Here is a 17,181-nt window from a genome sequence, read left to right as displayed (position 1 = left end):
AATTTACATATTGAATCAATAAATGAAAAAAGCTCAAAAAGTCTTTACTTTTTCGGTTATTTCTTTCTTGGCTGTATCAATATATATCATTGTCTTTTTTGTTGTTGTTAGTTGCAAAGTCGTGTCTGACCCATCGCAACCCCATGGACAACATTCCTCCAGGCCTTCCTGTCCCCTACCATCCTCTGGAGTCCATTTAAGCTCATGCCTACTGCTTCAGTGACTCCATCCAGCCACCTCATTCTCTGCCGTCCCTTTCTTCTTTTGCCCTCAATCTTTCCCAGCATTAGACTCTTCTCCAGTGAGTCCTTCCTTCTCATTAGGTAGCCAAAGTATTTCAGTTTCATCTTCAGGATCTGGCCATCTAAAGAGCAGTCAGGATTGATCTCCTCTAGGACTGACCAGTTTGATCGCCTTGCAGTCCAAGGGACTCACAGGAGTCTTCTCCAGTACCAGAGTTCAAAGGCCTCAATTCTTTGGCCTCAGCCTTTTTTATAGTACAACTTTCACAGCCATACATTACAATTGGAAAAACCATAGCCTTGACTATACGCACTTTTGTTGGCAGGGTGATGTCTTTGCTTTTTAATACGCTGACTAGATTTGCCATAGCTTTCCTCCCCAGGAGCAAGCGTCTTTTAATTTCTTGGCTGCAGTCCCCATCTGCGGTGATCTTGGAGCCCAGGAAAATAAAATCTGTCACTACCTCCATTTCCTCCCCATCTATCTGCCAGGAATTGAGAGGGCCGTATGTCATGATCTTAGTTTTCTTAATGTTGAGTTTCAAACGAACTTTTACACTCTCCTCCTTCACCCGCATCAAGAGGCTTTTTAGTTCCTCTTCACTTTCTGCCATTAGAGTAGTATCATCTGCATATCTGAGGTTGTTGATATTTCTCCTGGCAATCTTAATTCCAACTTTTGATTCATCCAGCCTCGCCTTTCTCATGGTGTGCTCTGCATATAAGTTAAATAGGCAGGGCGACAGTATACAGCCTTCCCGGACTCCTTTCCCAATTTTGAACCAATCAGTGGTTCCGCCTTTTTAGGCATACATGATTAAAATGATTTGTGTTTCTATCCACTGTAATCAATAATACTTCTTTTCTATTATCCAAGAATCAGTGTTCTGTTCTTCCTGTTCCCCATTAATGTGACACAACTGAAACATTAATTTCACAACTGATACAACAATATTGCTAAAGATATTTCTTGTCAAAATAAAAAAACCAAAACTCAGATAATAGATAAACACGAATTTATTCATTAAAAAAAGAGAGCTTATGACACTTTAAGGAATCCTTACTCGAATTAGTAAATAATTATGGGTTTCTCTCAAGAAATCCAAATTGGGTGCATCCATTAAGAACTTAAGATAGACATCAAGCTTAAGTTTCCCATCTTTAAAAGGCATGATAAAATCAAGTCAGTGTAGTTTTATTGCCTTCCTTCAGAATGGGGTCTGATTTTCATAACACTACAATCTTTGATTGCCTATATTTTTAATGCTGGAACTTGAAGAAATCATCAGCTAATTAGTGTGCACAGGATCTGCTACAAAGTCTGGATGTTGTGAATGAAGAAAAATACTGTTAATAAGCTAGTTATGGAGGGAAAGGTTTCACAAATATCAGGAAAGAGACATTGATTTCAGCTGCTACGGGTTTGTCGTTGGTCTACAGGGAAATTAAATGGTTAAATTGAATCCAGGAGCTGGGAAGTTTACTGAGAATTCTGACTAATGGAATAGAAGCCCAAGGCTACAAAAGAACAGCAGTGATGTAATTACAGTGTTCAAAAAGTTGGAAATTTGAAAGTAAATAATGGCTTTTCTTGTTAGAGACGGAATAGCTTTTCTGTTGTGGAAACTACTAGGTGGTGGAGCATTTTACTCATGGACTGGAAAAGAAATATGGGAAGCTTCTATAATAACCACCATCACACTAATCATTGCAACATATCTCCATACAAATAGTCCTCAACTTACCACCACAACTGAGTCCCCAATGTTTGTCGCTAAGCGAAACATTTGACAAGTGAATTATGACATTTCTTATCACAAGTGAATCACTGCAGTTATTAAATTAGTTACAGAGTTGTTAAGTGAATCTTGCTTCCCCATCGACTTTACTTGTCAGAAGGTTGTAAAAGGTGGTCACGTAATCCACATTGACATTGCAATCGTCAATAAATATGAGTCAGTTGCCAAGCACTTGAATTTTGAACATGTGATGATGGGGATGCTGCAACAACGGTCATAAGTGTGAAAAACATTCACTTTTTTCAATGCCGTTGTAACTTTGAACTGTCACTAAGTGAACCATTGTAGGTCAAGGACTCCTATATATAAGCAGATTTGCATTTGAACTGTCACCAAGTGAACCATTGTAGGTCAATGACTACCTGTATATAAGCAGGCTTGCATGATACTGGTATTTTTATTTCTTATCATTTAGGACTTTTTTTCCCTTATTGAGTACTGTATTAATTCTATTTTTATTAATGGTCAGAATGTTGCAATTAATACAGTAGTCAATAAGGGGAAAAAAGTCCTAAATGATACAAGATAAAAATACCAGTATCATGCAAGCCTGCTTATATACAGGTAGTCCTTGACCTACAATGGGTCACTTGCTGGGTGGAGTCTGGACAACTGAATGGAGCTAGCAGCGTGGCCGGATGCCCTTCCTGTCACCAATGCGGAGTTTTGTTCAGCAGATACATTCTCACTGTGCCCAGAGAGAGAAGTATCTGCCTCTACCTACCACCACACCACTCCCTGCAACATATTACAATATGTAGAAGAATTCCAACACTGATGGTTTTCTAAAAAGATGCATGTCTTCTACAATACGCAACATAACAGTATTGATAATTACCTTTGATTTCAGGATAGTACAGAAAAGGTTTGGGTTCACTTGTCTCTAGATCTGATTTTCGCCTTAATTGAACAAAAACAGATGCTGCTTTCGTGATGTTGACATCTCGATACTTCGGTGTTTTGAATACTATTGCAAACTGTAGGCAATACATGATACAGATGATCAAGATAAGTACGGTGAAATGTAATAATCTATATATTTAAACTATTTGCATATTATATTATCTTCTTTGCGGTTTATACCCCTCTGTACATTAATTACTACTTCATTGAAATAATAGGAAGTGAACTCTGATCAGGTTTTCAAACCCTGAGAACTGTTAGAAATTAAAGACCTCACATTAAAACTTGTTGTATATGCTAGTGCTATAATTCCTTGCCAAAAGAACTTACCTGTCTGTGCACATCAGTAGGTGAAAAGTCTCCAAAACCCTCCCAGACACCACCACTTTCATCTTCTTCATAAAAACGGATTTGAATATCATCTGTAAGCGAGAAAACATGAATAATATGATTCGTGATTCATGTTTACCCTCTGCTTTAGCGCAGGAGCGGGAATCTTAGGTCCAGGATGATTTAAAATGGGCTGGGTTGGATTTCAAAAGACTACATTGTTTCAATTTTACATTCCCTGTCTAGATCCAATTTAAAGCACTGTTAATTGATTTTTTAAAGTTGTGATAACATTCTTCCAGACATTTCCTGAGACTCTGCTTCCCCGCTCCCCCCAGTGTGCTAATAGCCAAATGATGTGTGGTGAACAATTATGCCGGGGTCTCCAACTTTGGCAACTTTAAGACTTGTGGACCTCAACTCCCAGAGCTTTGCTGGCTGAGGAACTCTGGGAGTAGAAGTCCACAAGTTTTAAAGTTGCCAAGATTGGAGACCCTTGAATTACGCAAAAGGTCTTTCTGTAGAAACATTTCTCAGTTTGCATCCAAATCTGGGAACGATTTGTCTGTTCCATCACTCACCCCTCCATTTCTTTTGTCCCAAACAGAAAACAGATGCTGAAAAACCTTAGATTCTGACTAGGCCAGCATTAGTCAATCCAGAGTCTCTTGCCTTCCATCAAGAAAACTTTGCCATTTTATGTCGTAGATAAGAATGCATGGCTAGAAAGCAAGCTGTTTGCAAACAAAGTTGAGACAATGAAGTAAAAGCTAATGATTTTCTTTTTCCCTATCCATAAGCTTCCATCTGGTATAAGAATACAATTTTTTTTTAATCATCAAAGCCACATGGCTAAAGAATCAAGATGTATTCTGCTAAGTTGCAGAAATCTGGTTCTACGTTTTTCACAGGTGATTTTTAAAAGGAGTAGAGAAGTGGAGGTTGGAATAAAATTGTCAAAAAGGAAGAATGTTTTCCTGTCCATCATACCGAAGTAATAAGAGCCAGTTTGGTCTAGTGCAGTGGTGGGTTGCCGCCGGTTCGGACCAGTTCCATAGAACCGGTAGTAAAACTGGTAGGAGGCTCTGCCACTGACCCGAACGTCATCAAAAATGATCTGTGCATGGGCTTCTGCGCGTGGGCGGGCACGATGCGAACCAGTAGTAAAGGCAAGTAGAACCCACCCCTGGTCTAGTGGTTAAGACACCAGACTAGAAATCAGGAGATGATGAGTTCTAGTCCCCCCTTAGGCACAAAGTGAACTGAGTGACTTGGACCAGTCACTCTCGCTCAGCCAAGGAAGAAGCAGGTAAGGGCAAATCACTTCTGAAATCTTGCCCAAAAAAATGCAGGCTTTTGTTCAGTCAGCAGGAATCAACACTGACTCAAAGACACATATATGCACACACGTATACACATTTTGTCTGGAAGAAATTGAAGGGAATTAGATGTGCTACTGGAAGAAAAGCCTCTGCCCTCTATCAATGGAGATGGAAAGATTCTCCTTGTTGCAACTGTGGTGCTGATATGCAAACTATTAAACATATTGTGCAAGGTTGCCCATGACGTGGGTTCTTTGGTTCTCTAGAAGATGTGTACAAAACAACCACCAAAAGCGACTGCCTAGATAGCTGAGTTGGACATCCAATTATGAGGCCACTGCTGTACCCCTGTAGAAGTTTTATATATAATTCCGTGGATTGTGTGTATATGTTTACTTCAGTGGTGAAATTCAAATTTTTTTACTACCGGTTCTGTGGGCGTGGCTTGGCGGTTGTGGCAGTGGAAAGATACTGCAAAATCTCCATTCCCACCCCACTCCAGGGGAAGGATACTGCAAAATCCCCATTTCCTCCCCACTCCTGGGGGAAGGATACTGCAAAATCCCCATTTCCTCCCCACTCCTGGGGGAAGGATACTGCAAAATTTCCATTCCCACCCCATTCTGGGGCCAGCCAGAGGTGGCATTTGCTGGTTCTCCGAACTGCTCAAAATTTCCGCTACTGGTTCTCCAGAACCTGTCAGAACCTGCTGGATTTCATCCCTAGTTTACTTCTTTTCTATCATTTTCTCATCATATGCTAAATATTGAAGTAACCCTGTGAAGAACAGAAATAAAATACAAGATCTTCAAAACTATGGAAAAAGTTGGAAGGACTGGGGAAGCAGTAAGTTAATTGGACTCATTAACAGAAGTATTACCCTCCAGGAAGGGAAAAGTGTTTAGGATGTCTAGAAGTATGAAGCATTCCCAAATGGATTGTCTTATTGGGAAAAGGTGCAAATTTGGAGTTAAAAAAACAACAACTCTAATATCAATGTAATCCAAGTGTGCAGGAAGAACCTTAATGATTCTTAAATTGTTGCTTTTTCTGCCCGTCTTGCATCCTAATGCTGGAACCATATAAATATAATAAAAAATTATAGATTGTGCACAACAACCACAAACATTTAGGCAACAAAGGTTACGATATTTTCTTAAGAAATCTGGGAAGCACTAAGCCTATATTGTTAACAAAGTTGTAGCTAATGTTTCCTTTTTTTCTTAATTAATTAAAATAAACCAGTTTATAGTGGCTACTAAAACAGGTTCAATGTATCCTATGTCAAAAATTACATAGATGTAGAGGTACAGTCCCCATATACATTACAGTCCCCATAATGTCTAAATGGAGAAAATTGTGGGCTGTCAATTCTGATAAATTTATACTTTCTTTCTGAGTGTTGGCCAATTTTTTCCTCTTACTAATTATGGAGAGTTTTTGATAATAGATTCTATATAAAACTCTTTAATATAGAAGTGTTTATTGATTTAAAAAAAGTATCACGTTTCTCAGTATACATTGAGAGATTTCAATTGATGCTGTTGCAAGGAAAAAACATACTTGCTAAGGGAAAACCCCACTATGGAGTTTCCATTTACTCAGAGTCTTATTTAAATCAGTTAAGAAATTTATTTCACTTCCCTATCTTGGATTGGGAAGGACTTTGTCAGACTTGATATCTTTATTTTTATCATTTACAAAAATCTATCCTACACTAATCTCTCTTGTTACTAATTAAAATCAAATCAATTTTTGGCTTTCGAATAATTATTGCAAATTTCCAGTTTATAGAAGCATATTTTATTAATAAATGTTATAGTACAAATTTTCAATTCCCCCCAAAAAGAAAATAGGACAGTAATCTATGTTTATTACCCAAACTAGATAACATCATCAGTGACAGTACTAACTAGCACTGATGATGTTACCTAGTTTCCTAATAAATGTCTGCAAGAAAACAACCAAACTCAGAGAGCATAAAGGACCCCTCATTTCAACCCTGGGTTCCAAATATTCTCCTTTATTGGAATCTGTATTTAGCTGCCTTCTTATCTCATTCTTCCTTTGAAGAATTCAATTGCGTTACTTTTAAATTCCATTTTATTCTTGGAACAAGCTTGTGAAATGAATTAGACTGAGAAACAGTTAATTGTTCTAAGAGCATCCAGCTCTTTCCTTATTGGCCACCTTTGCTGATTCCCGGAACATGATTATATAACTATGTTCAAGCATGACAAATGCAGTGTTGAGTTCTCACCCTTTTGGACCTTGTCACAAAGTAGGTAAACTTCTTCTCCCCCTGTTACACAGCCTGCCGTCCGATCCATCCGTACAATTTTTAAATTGGATGCATTTGGAGCTTCTGGGGGAGAAAATTAAAGAAAGAATTAAGTTAACTTCTAATTACTTCAGCAACAAGAATTTTGTCCCAACCTGGCTGTATCATCTCCAAAGCTTCAGCATTACAAAATAGACCACAATAATCCATAGAGTAAAATAAGAAAATATTACAGATAGTCCTTGATTTATGACCAATTGAGGCAAAAATTTCCTTTGCTGAGCAAGACAGTTGTTAAGTGAGTTTTGCCTCTTTTTACGGCCTTTCTTGCTGCAATTGTTAAGTGAATCACTGAAGTTATTAAGATAGAAACACAGTTATTAAGTGAATCATTTGCTGTTGACTTTGCTTGTCAGAAGGTGGCAAACAAACATTGCAACTGGCACAAATACATGCCAGTTGCCAAGTAGCCAAATTCTGATCACATGACCCTAGGGATGCTGCAAGGGTCATAAGTATGAAAACCCATCATAAGTTTTTTTCTATTTTTTTAAATGGAAGCCTTTCATATCCCTTTCAAAATGTTAATTAGGCGAAATTGCCCATACCTGAACTGTGCAACAAAATCCTATTCAGATTGGGATTTGGCTACGGAATGGAAAGAAAAGTCAAAAGACACTCACTGCTGTCATATATAGGGTCAGACAAGACAGGCTGAAGTCTTCTTGTGAAGCTGCCAGTGCTATCCGGAAGGAATGCAGTGAACATGAGCCGTACAACACTGAGATCCATCTCCTTAGTCTGCTGATGTGCTGCCTGACGAATGATTTCGCGTTCTCGTTCTGCAAATCGTGGAGAAGACTGGGTTATAGAATAGAATAGAATAGAATTTTATTGGCCAAGTGTGATTGGACACACAAGGAATTTGTCTTGGTGCATATGCTCTCAGTGTACATAAAAGAAAAGATACGTTCATCAAGGTACAACATTTACAACACAATTGATGATCAATATATCAATATAAATCATAAGGATTGCCAGCAACAAGTTATAGTCATACAGTCATAAGTGGAAAGAGATTGGTGATGGGAACTATGAAACGATTAATAGTAGTGCAGATTCAGTAAATAGTCTGACAGTGTTGAGGGAATTATTTGTTTAGCAGAGTGATGGCCTTCGGGAAAAAACTGTTCTTGTGTCTAGTTGTTCTGGTGTGCAGTGCTCTATAGCATCGTTTTGAGGGTAGGAGTTGAAACAGTTTATGTCCAGGATGCAAGGGATCTGCAAATATTTTCACGGCCCTCTTCTTGATTCGTGCAGTATACAGGTCCTCAATGGAAGGCAAGTTGGTAGCAATTATTTTTTCTGCAGTTCTAATTATCCTCTGAAGTCTGTGTTTTTCTTGTTGGGTTGCAGAACCGAACCAGACAGTTATAGAGGTGCAAATGACAGACTCAATAATTCCTCTGTAGGGATTGTTGTAGCAAGGTGTCTTTTAATGGCAGTAATGGTAAGTGAAAGGGGAAGCAGGCACAAAAATTGAATTAAGAGGATGTCTTAATCCAAGTGAAGAAAGCAAGAGGTCAGATGGAAGCCAAATCATAGGACAGACAGCTGGCATTATAGTAAAGATACATTATATTCAATGTTATGATTCTTCTGAACTTTTTTTTTTAATATGCTCAAACCTTCTCAAGCATGCCCACACACACCACGGCTGTTTCTTCAAGAGATATTGGAAATTCCACAAATTCCCCATTCAGTTCAAAATCACCCACCCAGCTATTTGACATGCAAAGGAGTTTGAAAAAGAATTACATTATGCACGCTTAATGCTAAGCATCACTTTGACCAAGAGATAAAGAAAATGAAAAGGACTGGATAATGTTCAAAAATGTGAGAGATCCATATAACAGAAACAAAAACTGAAAAAGGATCAAAGGAATATACACCATAAAAGAAATTATTTTCTTTCCCACTGAACTTTATATTAACAATTTTGAAGGAAGTACCGTATCATTTATTTCTTGAGTGTTGATCATAAATATGATTTTAAAAAAAGAGACAATTGCTTGCTTACTGTAAAGGTAATGAAGAGGAATTTTAAAAATAACATTTCTTTCACGTGTGCAACAGAGATAACGCTCTACCTACCTGTTAGCTGCCTCTCCCCTCCGCCTTCCACTTGTATATAATTGAGATCGGGGTGAACGAGGAGTCCTGGATTGTACCCTTTTTTACATGCATCAATCATGCGGGTTTCCAGTGTGTCTAATACTTTTTTCTTTGTAACATGTAATATTCCCAGGTTTGGAAATCTGTAGAGAAGTACAAATCATTATATAGATATGATCTGGCCTACGGGGTGTTTAGATCTGGCCCGCTGGGCTGCCCTGGAAACAGTTAAGGACGAGCCCGTGGTACCTCTGCCAGGAAAAATGGAGCTTGGGAGGGCCACGCATGGCCCGCCCAGGGTCCGTTTTTAGCCGGGACGGTTCCTGCAGCCTTCTACTAGCAAAAACGGAGCTCAAGCTCTGTTTTCGCTGGTAGAGGGCTGCAGGATGTCATCATGGCCAAAAATGGGGCCCAGGGGGAAGTGTGTAGCCCCCCTGAGCTCCATTTTCACTGGCAGAAGGCTGCAGGATGCCGTCACGGCTGAAAATGGGGGCCGGGGTGTGTGTGCCCCCCCAAACTATCCTTTCACTGGCAGAGGGCCACATCCTCCCTGCCCCCCCTCCCCGAGGTCAAACACAACCCTGATGCAGTCCTCAATAACATCCCTGCATTAGACCATAACCAAAAAGACCCAGGTTTAAAACCACTCAAGTACTGTCAAGTACTGTTCTTGAACCAATAACCTCCCTAATTGGGCTATTGCAAGTATGCAATGAGATGTGGAAAGCAAATAAATTCCTTTGAGTAACTTAGAGGAGGGAGAAATCTATAGCCAATAAAAAGTGACTGGATAAATTCACTAAAAGCTTTTTGAAATGTGGGAAAGATTTTGAGGGCTTATGTTTCAATAGCAAGAGAATATTGACTAAGGTATGACGTTTGGATAAGTTACTTCAAAATTATATACTCTGAATTTAAGTATGCTTAGAAAGAATATGATAAACCTTTCAAGATTAGAAGCAGAATTGCAAGCAGATCTTGTACTCAATTAAAAGAATGAGTCTTTCAAGTCTGAGAAGCAGCTTCTATCTGGCTAATTTTTCCCCAGGATTTTTGTGTGTGTGTATATGCACCTGTATGCATGTGTGTATTTCTAAAATCTTCCTATATAACATCAAACTAGCATTTATCTGAAACCTAATCCAATCCTAGGAACAATAATATGCGTACTTTATTTGCCCTTTCAAAAAAAAAAGGCAGAAGATTAACTAGGATTTAATATTCCCTTTGTTATTTTGTTCTTGGAATGCAACAGTTAAAGGAATCCAATGTTTATGTCAACGTCATAATGACTTTAATCTAATCTGAGTAAAGAGATATTTATTTAATTTATTAATGAAGAAAGAGGCTAGCCTACACAATTAGAGAAGTGTGGGGAGAAGCTTCCAACAAAATAGAAAAACCTGGAAACTGAATTTAGGAAATTCATAGAAGAAGCTGAAAATCGTTTATTATTATAGGTTAGGAAATGTATTTGGGGGAAAGGAAACATCTCCATAAAAATTCTGAATTCTATTTTTTTTTTTTGCTATTCAGTTATTAATCAGGCAGCTTTGAATAAGAAGTTAATTATCAGTTTTAGTTCTTCATCTGAAAATCAAGACAAAAAATTAACAGGAAAACTGTTGAAAAAAAATAACAATAATCAAAAATAATTTTTGCAAGTGTTATATTTTTATAACATATTATTTGCCTATTACACCTCGACTTAGCTATTTCAGAATAATGAAACATTTATTTCCCTCAGTACTTCAGTGGTTTTCTTCCATAGTTTTCAAACTAAACAAATATAATGAAACGCTAACAAATACACCACTATCATTATATATATTAAAGTATTATAACATTTTGTTTCTCCACCATGACATCCATAGTCAATTTCAGTTCATTATGCAAGCAGATTCTCTAATAATTGAAGCCTTCCCAACAAAGTACACTAGAAATAACAATAGCAACAAAAACCACATTCCCAACGAATTTGACTGTATCTTAAAAGTGAACTCATGCATGCACAGGTATGCCCTGCAGATGTACTTCATCATAGATTAAATGTATAGCAATCCTAAATGAAAGATAAGCATCCAGAAGATTTTATTCTATGAAGAAAATTCATTTTTCTTCTTATTCTACTATAGACTGATTTAAATTACAAACATTTTAAGTTGTTACCATGCACTTAATTAGAAAAGTGATTCAGAGTGAACATTGAGTGGATAAAAACTTTAGGTAGAACTGAATCTACATATCATAATTATGGAGAAATTGTACTTTATAAGGATACTACTTACTTACTTACCCCACTACCATGTCCTTTGGTCCTGCATTTACTGTGCAAACTCCCTGCTCGCAGTGTTTTCCTACCAAACTGTGAGCATGCAAGTGGACATGTTTTCCATTTGTGACTAACTGCACTATTACTTTTGCAGGTCCAGCATAATTGCAGATCTGTAGGAAGCAGAATAAACACTTTTATTTCTGAGCAATTATTTCTCTGTTCTGATTTTACACTGATTTTTGATATGTATTACATGTGGGGTGCTTGCATGTTAGGAATGTGTTTAAGCCTTGTAGCACAAAGACACTGTAGAGCAGCGGTCCCAACCTTTGCGGCTTGGTAGCCTGACTGGCGGGGAGGGGAACTGGGCTGTGCTAGTAATGTGTCAGCACGCGAAGGTCGACTAATGCAAGCAGTAGGCCGGTGTGCACGTTCGTAGCTTAACTCTCACGGGTGGTGGGCCGGCATGCACGCACACAGCTTAACTAACACAAGTGACAGACCGATGCACACAGGCACTACTGGACCGCCCCTCACACAAATTGAGCTGCGCATGCGTGCGCAATCCAGCCAGTCTCTCTTGCAGCCCAATTCTGAATAGGCCACAGCTTAATAGTGAGCTACGGGCCGGGAGTTGGGGACTCCTGCCTGCTGTAAAGTGCGGGATAAATCTTTATTTAAAATTTACAAAGAAATGTCAAATGCTAAGTGGCACAGATTTGAAATGAAAACAAGAAAAGGATTCTAATATTCATAAATAAATACAAAGTTCTGAAATAGCACATAAATAATTTCATAACATTTGGAGAGATTTGATGAATGCATAGAGGAAGCTGAAAATCGTTTATAGGTTTATAGGTTAAATCTGAGATACTCAAACTAAAATGGTAAATTAACTGGTGTGACATCCCCATGAACACTGTACACAAGTAATTTCATTGGAGTTAGAAATAAATATACCACTTATTTTTAATGATTTAATTTTAATCTAGATATAAAATAAAACAATGATAGAACTATTTTTATAAAACAATACCTTTTCTTTGGAAATACAAGAAGAGTATGTTTAAGTCATGTTATCCTAATAAGAAGGGCAAAATGGATTTTGAAACAATACTTCTTATTTCTCATTACACTTTTATTTTGTTGTAATATTTGCTCTTTATTTAGGTAAAGTGAAATTGAATGCTAACAATACTAATACAGTTTTATAGTCCTATCGGACTATGCCCCAGACTTTCCACGCCTTGACTCTAGTCTTCTTGAAACGGTTAAGATCTCTAAAATAAATTCAGACACCATCACTGATGAATCCATCCAGTGAAGTGAAGGTGTTCATTTATTTTGAGCTAGAGGACTAAAATATATATCTAGGAGTATCAATTGCTGTCATCTCAGTTGAAGACGGTATGTATAAACCACACCAAATTAGTATATTCAAAATGTAAATATATAATTGCAAAAACAATATATTTAAATTATGGAAAGCAGAAAGAATGTTTTCATAAGCCAAATATATTATTTCTGACAACATTTAAGTCAGATATGTGTTATATAATATACATCTGAAAACCAAAAAGCTGATTCCTGGCACTATAAATTAAAATATATGCATCCTCTTTTTATTAACAGATTTCTTATGGTTAAAAAGAGGAAGTATGAAGTGGACGCAACAGAGAAGTTACTTGTGGGCATTTTATAAAGTTCAGTTAATGAAGCAATTTAAAACTTTCTTGGAAATGGTCAGTTTTTACTATATGTTGCAAGCTTGTTTTCAAAATGATATTCCTTAAACAAAAACAGGAAATGAAAGGGAAAGCAAAAGTCTGTATGAAAACTCAGAAATTCTGTGTGAATAAATTCTGTCATGGTGATACCAAAAATAACTTTTATACTAACAGCAATGATTCCAATACTGTATATGTTTCTCAGAATACAGACACACAAATCTAAACATACTTTTGGCAAATGTTTTAAATGATAAAACTTTTTTAAAATGTTAAATATTTTAAAAAACAACTTGTCAAACTATCAACAGGCTCATCCAAATTCATTTCAAGTATCTTTGGGCGTCTGGGTCCCCATTATGAGAAGAAAATGCTGAGTTCAGATGGGCCTGCTGGGGCTCCTTTTACGCTCTTATTTCCAATCCATTTGTGTTCCTCTATGCATTCAAATATTATTCATTGTTAGTTGTACTTTTGATAAAGTAGTATTGTGTCTTTTTCCAACACTGTACAAAGGCAGCAGAGGTGGGTTTCACATAATTTTACCACCAGTTCGCCGCACACCAAAAATGTGAGCACGCAATTTGTTTAGATCGCGTGTCCGCCTTCCACATGTGCCTGGCCTTCTGCACATGTGCTTTGATCGCATGTGTGGCTTTCACGCATGTGCGCAGGTTAGAAAACGTGGCTAAGTAGGACAGCATAGTGCCGGGGCGGGTTGGTGGCCACCTGCAGGTCGCCACTACAGGTTCACCTGAACTGGCTGAATACCACCACTGAAAGGCAGTCCTACAGCGCATAATATCTTTTACACTTTTGTCACCTGTATCAGGGATTCCCAACCACCAGTCCATGGACAAGTACCAGTCCATTGCCTACTAGGAACTAGGGCACGCAAGCGAGCGAATCCTCATCCGCTCATGTGCGGGACCCAAGTAGCACACAAAACCACCCCCACCACCCCCAGTCGGTGGAAAAACCACCCTCCACATTACTGGTCCTTGGAGATTGTGGGCCACAGACCTATATTTTGGTACTGACTGGTAACAGAAACATTAAATGTAGGATGGGGACTGGCTATAGGAAGAGCATATTTAATACTTGTATAGTTTTCTACTGACTCAACAATAGCACTACAGCTTGGGAGTGGGAAAGCCCCACCCAGTGCAATCCTAGCGTTGCCTTGTTTCAGCAATTCATACTATTTATTTATTGCTTTCAAATCCTTTTTGACTCCTGACAACTACCTGGACATGTTTCCGCAGTTTTCTTGGCATTTCCACAAGTGATTTAACATTGCCTTCTCCCTAGGAATTAGAGAGAATGACTGGCTCAGGGTCACACAGCTAGTTTCATGGTAAGGTGGGACTAGAACTCATGATCTTCTAGCTCAAGGCTAGAAATACTATACCAAACTGGTTGTCTTTGGTAACATGCATTTTCTACTACAGCAAATCAAAGGGTAGGTAAAAATGGGGAAAACCAAAGCGGACTCTAAGCCATTTGTACATGCAGTGTAATGCACAAATATACAAAGGGGTAAAATTTATATTGTGATGCTAAAACATTTGTTACATACTTTTAACAAAATCACTGGATTCTGCTTTACTTTCTGGAATTTTAGCCACTACTTTCCTTTAAAAAATACAGATTGTGCTCTATTATGACTTCCATATTCTCCAAAGATGGGATATTGAGAATAATAAACCCAGAAAGTTTAAATTTGGGGGGGGGGATTTATGTATGTTGCTATCTGAAGTGACCTCATTATACTTAATTTGAAAATATGGTACTGCATAAATCAACAGCACATTTTAAACAGACCAAATTCCAGAGAAATAAATTTATGTGAAATATAATCATTGTAGATAAAACAACTAATAATTATTCAGAACAATCTGACTAATTGTTCTGAATAATTCAGAATAATTCAGAAAAATATATAATTCAGAAAAACTGGAGGTCTTTCCATTTGTGTAAATGAAGCACTTTGGTTAAAGGCAGACAGTTAGAAGGAAATAGAACAGAAAATATTCCAGCTTCCAACTGGCTAAACTTGAAATAAAAAGCAGGTATTAACAAGCTACTAAAGTAGCCTTAAGGAACTTCCCCATATTTATCTGCCAAACTCTCTTTGCAGGTATTGTCGTGTAAAGATTTATATAAATGAAAAGAAAGAAAATAGAAAAGAAAAAGATATAATATTTTGACATAAAATTAAAAAAGACTGACAGTGCACTTGTTATATGTCTATTTTGAAGCAAAATCTATTGTTAATCAGATTTTTCAGCTAAAAAAAATATAGAATTGAAGACTGAGTAATATAACTATGATAAAAGATTAAAGGCAGGATGAAATAATAATAAGAGGGGAAATACCCATAAAAACCCACATGCCTTGCCCATTTCCATAGACATGAGAAAATCTCTGACATATTTTCCAAAAAGACCCAGCATAAATGAAATAAACAAAAAGTTTATTTGTTCTAATGTTCTCAGAGAGTTCTAAGAAAAAGATGTGAGGTCAAGCTAGATGCCCTAAGAAGAGCTATATTTACACATTCACAAACAAACCCTGTTAAGATGTTGAGAAAAGCAAAGTAATATCTTAATTTTGAGCCCAAAAAGATGTCCATAGTTGAGAATAGCTAATGCTCTCCCCTACATTACTTTATTTATCTCCATGAGAAACATTTTTCTCTCTAGCTTGGCTTTTTCATACTGGAGCCAATGCCAGAAACAGAAGTTCCTTCATGAAGATAAGTTAGGAGACAGGGAATAATCCAGCAAAGGTTCCCCCTATCCAGTTGTGTCCAACTCTAAGGGGCTTTGCTCATCTCCATTTCTAAATATCTATGAAGATTCTCAAACATTCAGATCATGGTGGTCCCAAAAGTACTTTTCAAAAGGCAAGTGGACTTCTTAAGTTTTTTTTCCAGTTTTCCAAGCTAAGAAAGTCCAATTGCCTTTTGAAAAAGCACCTTTAGGACTCTATATAAGAACCGTGGTGGCACAGTGGTTAGAGTGCAGTACTGCAGGCTACTTCTGCTGATAGCCAGCAATTTGGCAGATTGAATTTCATCAGGCTCAAGGTTGACTCAGCCTTCCATTTTTATTTTTTTTAAATTTGAATTTATATCCCGCCCTTCTCCGAAGACTCAGGGCGGCTTACATTGTGTTAAGCTATAGTCTCATCCATTTGTATATTATATACAAAGTCAACTTTTATTGCCCCCAACAATCTGGGTCCTCATTTTACCTATCTTATAAAGGATGGAAGGCTGAGTCAACCTTGGGCCTGGTGGGACTTGAACTTGCAGTAATTGCAAGCAGCTGTGTTAATAACAGACTGCATTAGTCTGTTGAGCCACCAGAGGCCTCATTCTTCTGAGGTGTGTAAAATGAGGACCCAGATTGTTGGGGGCAATATGCTGACTCTGTAAACTGCTTAGAGAGGGTTGTAAAAGCACTCTGAAGCGGTATATAAGTCTAAATGCTATTGCTATTTCCTAGCCGAGGGAGCCAGTGTTGTCCTAAGACACTTCCATGGTCATGTGCTGGCATGACTATATGCTGGTGTGCACAGAATGCTGTTACTATCCAACCAAAGTGATACCTATTTATCTACTTGCATTTGCATATTTACAAATTGCTGGGTTGGCAAGAGATGGGCAAAAACAGGAGCTTACCCTTCCACATAGTACTTGGGTCTTGAACTGCCAACCTTCCAGTCAACAGCCCAGTGTCTTAACTGCTAGGCCACTAGACCTCTTGAATATAATACAGTTAACCTTAAAAAACAGATACCAATTTTTATGTAGAAATAAAAGCCTAAGAATCACCTATTATGATTATAAAAATAATAAAAGATGCCTTCAAGAAGCCAGTATAGCCTTATGAGGAAACAGTTGGTAATTGTTTACACTGTGATTCAACAATATAGTCCTGTGTCTTTGTAACAGGAATTACAGTAAAAAAATAACGTTGTACTGTAAATTATTGCTCCAGAGTTGAGTAGTTGCAAGGGTGATGGTATCATAATGGGTAATGTGTCATCCAAATAGTCCCAAATACATGTTAGGCGATGGCTTTGATTATGAGCTACAACCTCCATCTTGCCTGCCCTCA

At 37.7% G+C, this 17,181-nt stretch overlaps 1 protein-coding gene across 3 annotated transcripts in view; it reads right to left on the bottom strand.

The window, feature by feature from the left end:
• Window positions 1–17,181, bottom strand: part of NFKB1 (nuclear factor kappa B subunit 1) — an 82,111-nt gene that overhangs the window by 31,169 nt on the left and 33,761 nt on the right. For 2 of the 3 annotated variants that reach the window (XR_009156241.1, XM_058192333.1), the window contains exons 6-11: window positions 11,349–11,497; window positions 9,032–9,195; window positions 7,561–7,719; window positions 6,857–6,961; window positions 3,275–3,366; window positions 2,880–3,018 (exon numbers count right to left, since the gene is read on the bottom strand). Coding sequence is in view for 2 of the 3 variants with exons in the window: in XM_058192333.1 (XP_058048316.1) it covers window positions 2,880–3,018; window positions 3,275–3,366; window positions 6,857–6,961; window positions 7,561–7,719; window positions 9,032–9,195; window positions 11,349–11,497 (808 nt within the window). In the remaining variant the exon portion in view is untranslated. Of the gene's footprint in view, window positions 1–2,879; window positions 3,019–3,274; window positions 3,367–6,856; window positions 6,962–7,560; window positions 7,720–9,031; window positions 9,196–11,340; window positions 11,498–17,181 lie in introns of those variants that run through there. The other variant, XM_058192334.1, reaches the window with a different exon arrangement.

This window comes from Ahaetulla prasina, chromosome 8 (assembly GCF_028640845.1).
Source record: "Ahaetulla prasina isolate Xishuangbanna chromosome 8, ASM2864084v1, whole genome shotgun sequence".
Classification (NCBI taxonomy): Eukaryota; Metazoa; Chordata; class Lepidosauria; order Squamata; family Colubridae; genus Ahaetulla; species Ahaetulla prasina.
Note: the sequence above shows the minus strand (reverse complement) of the source record. Positions and strands in the feature narration are given on the sequence as shown.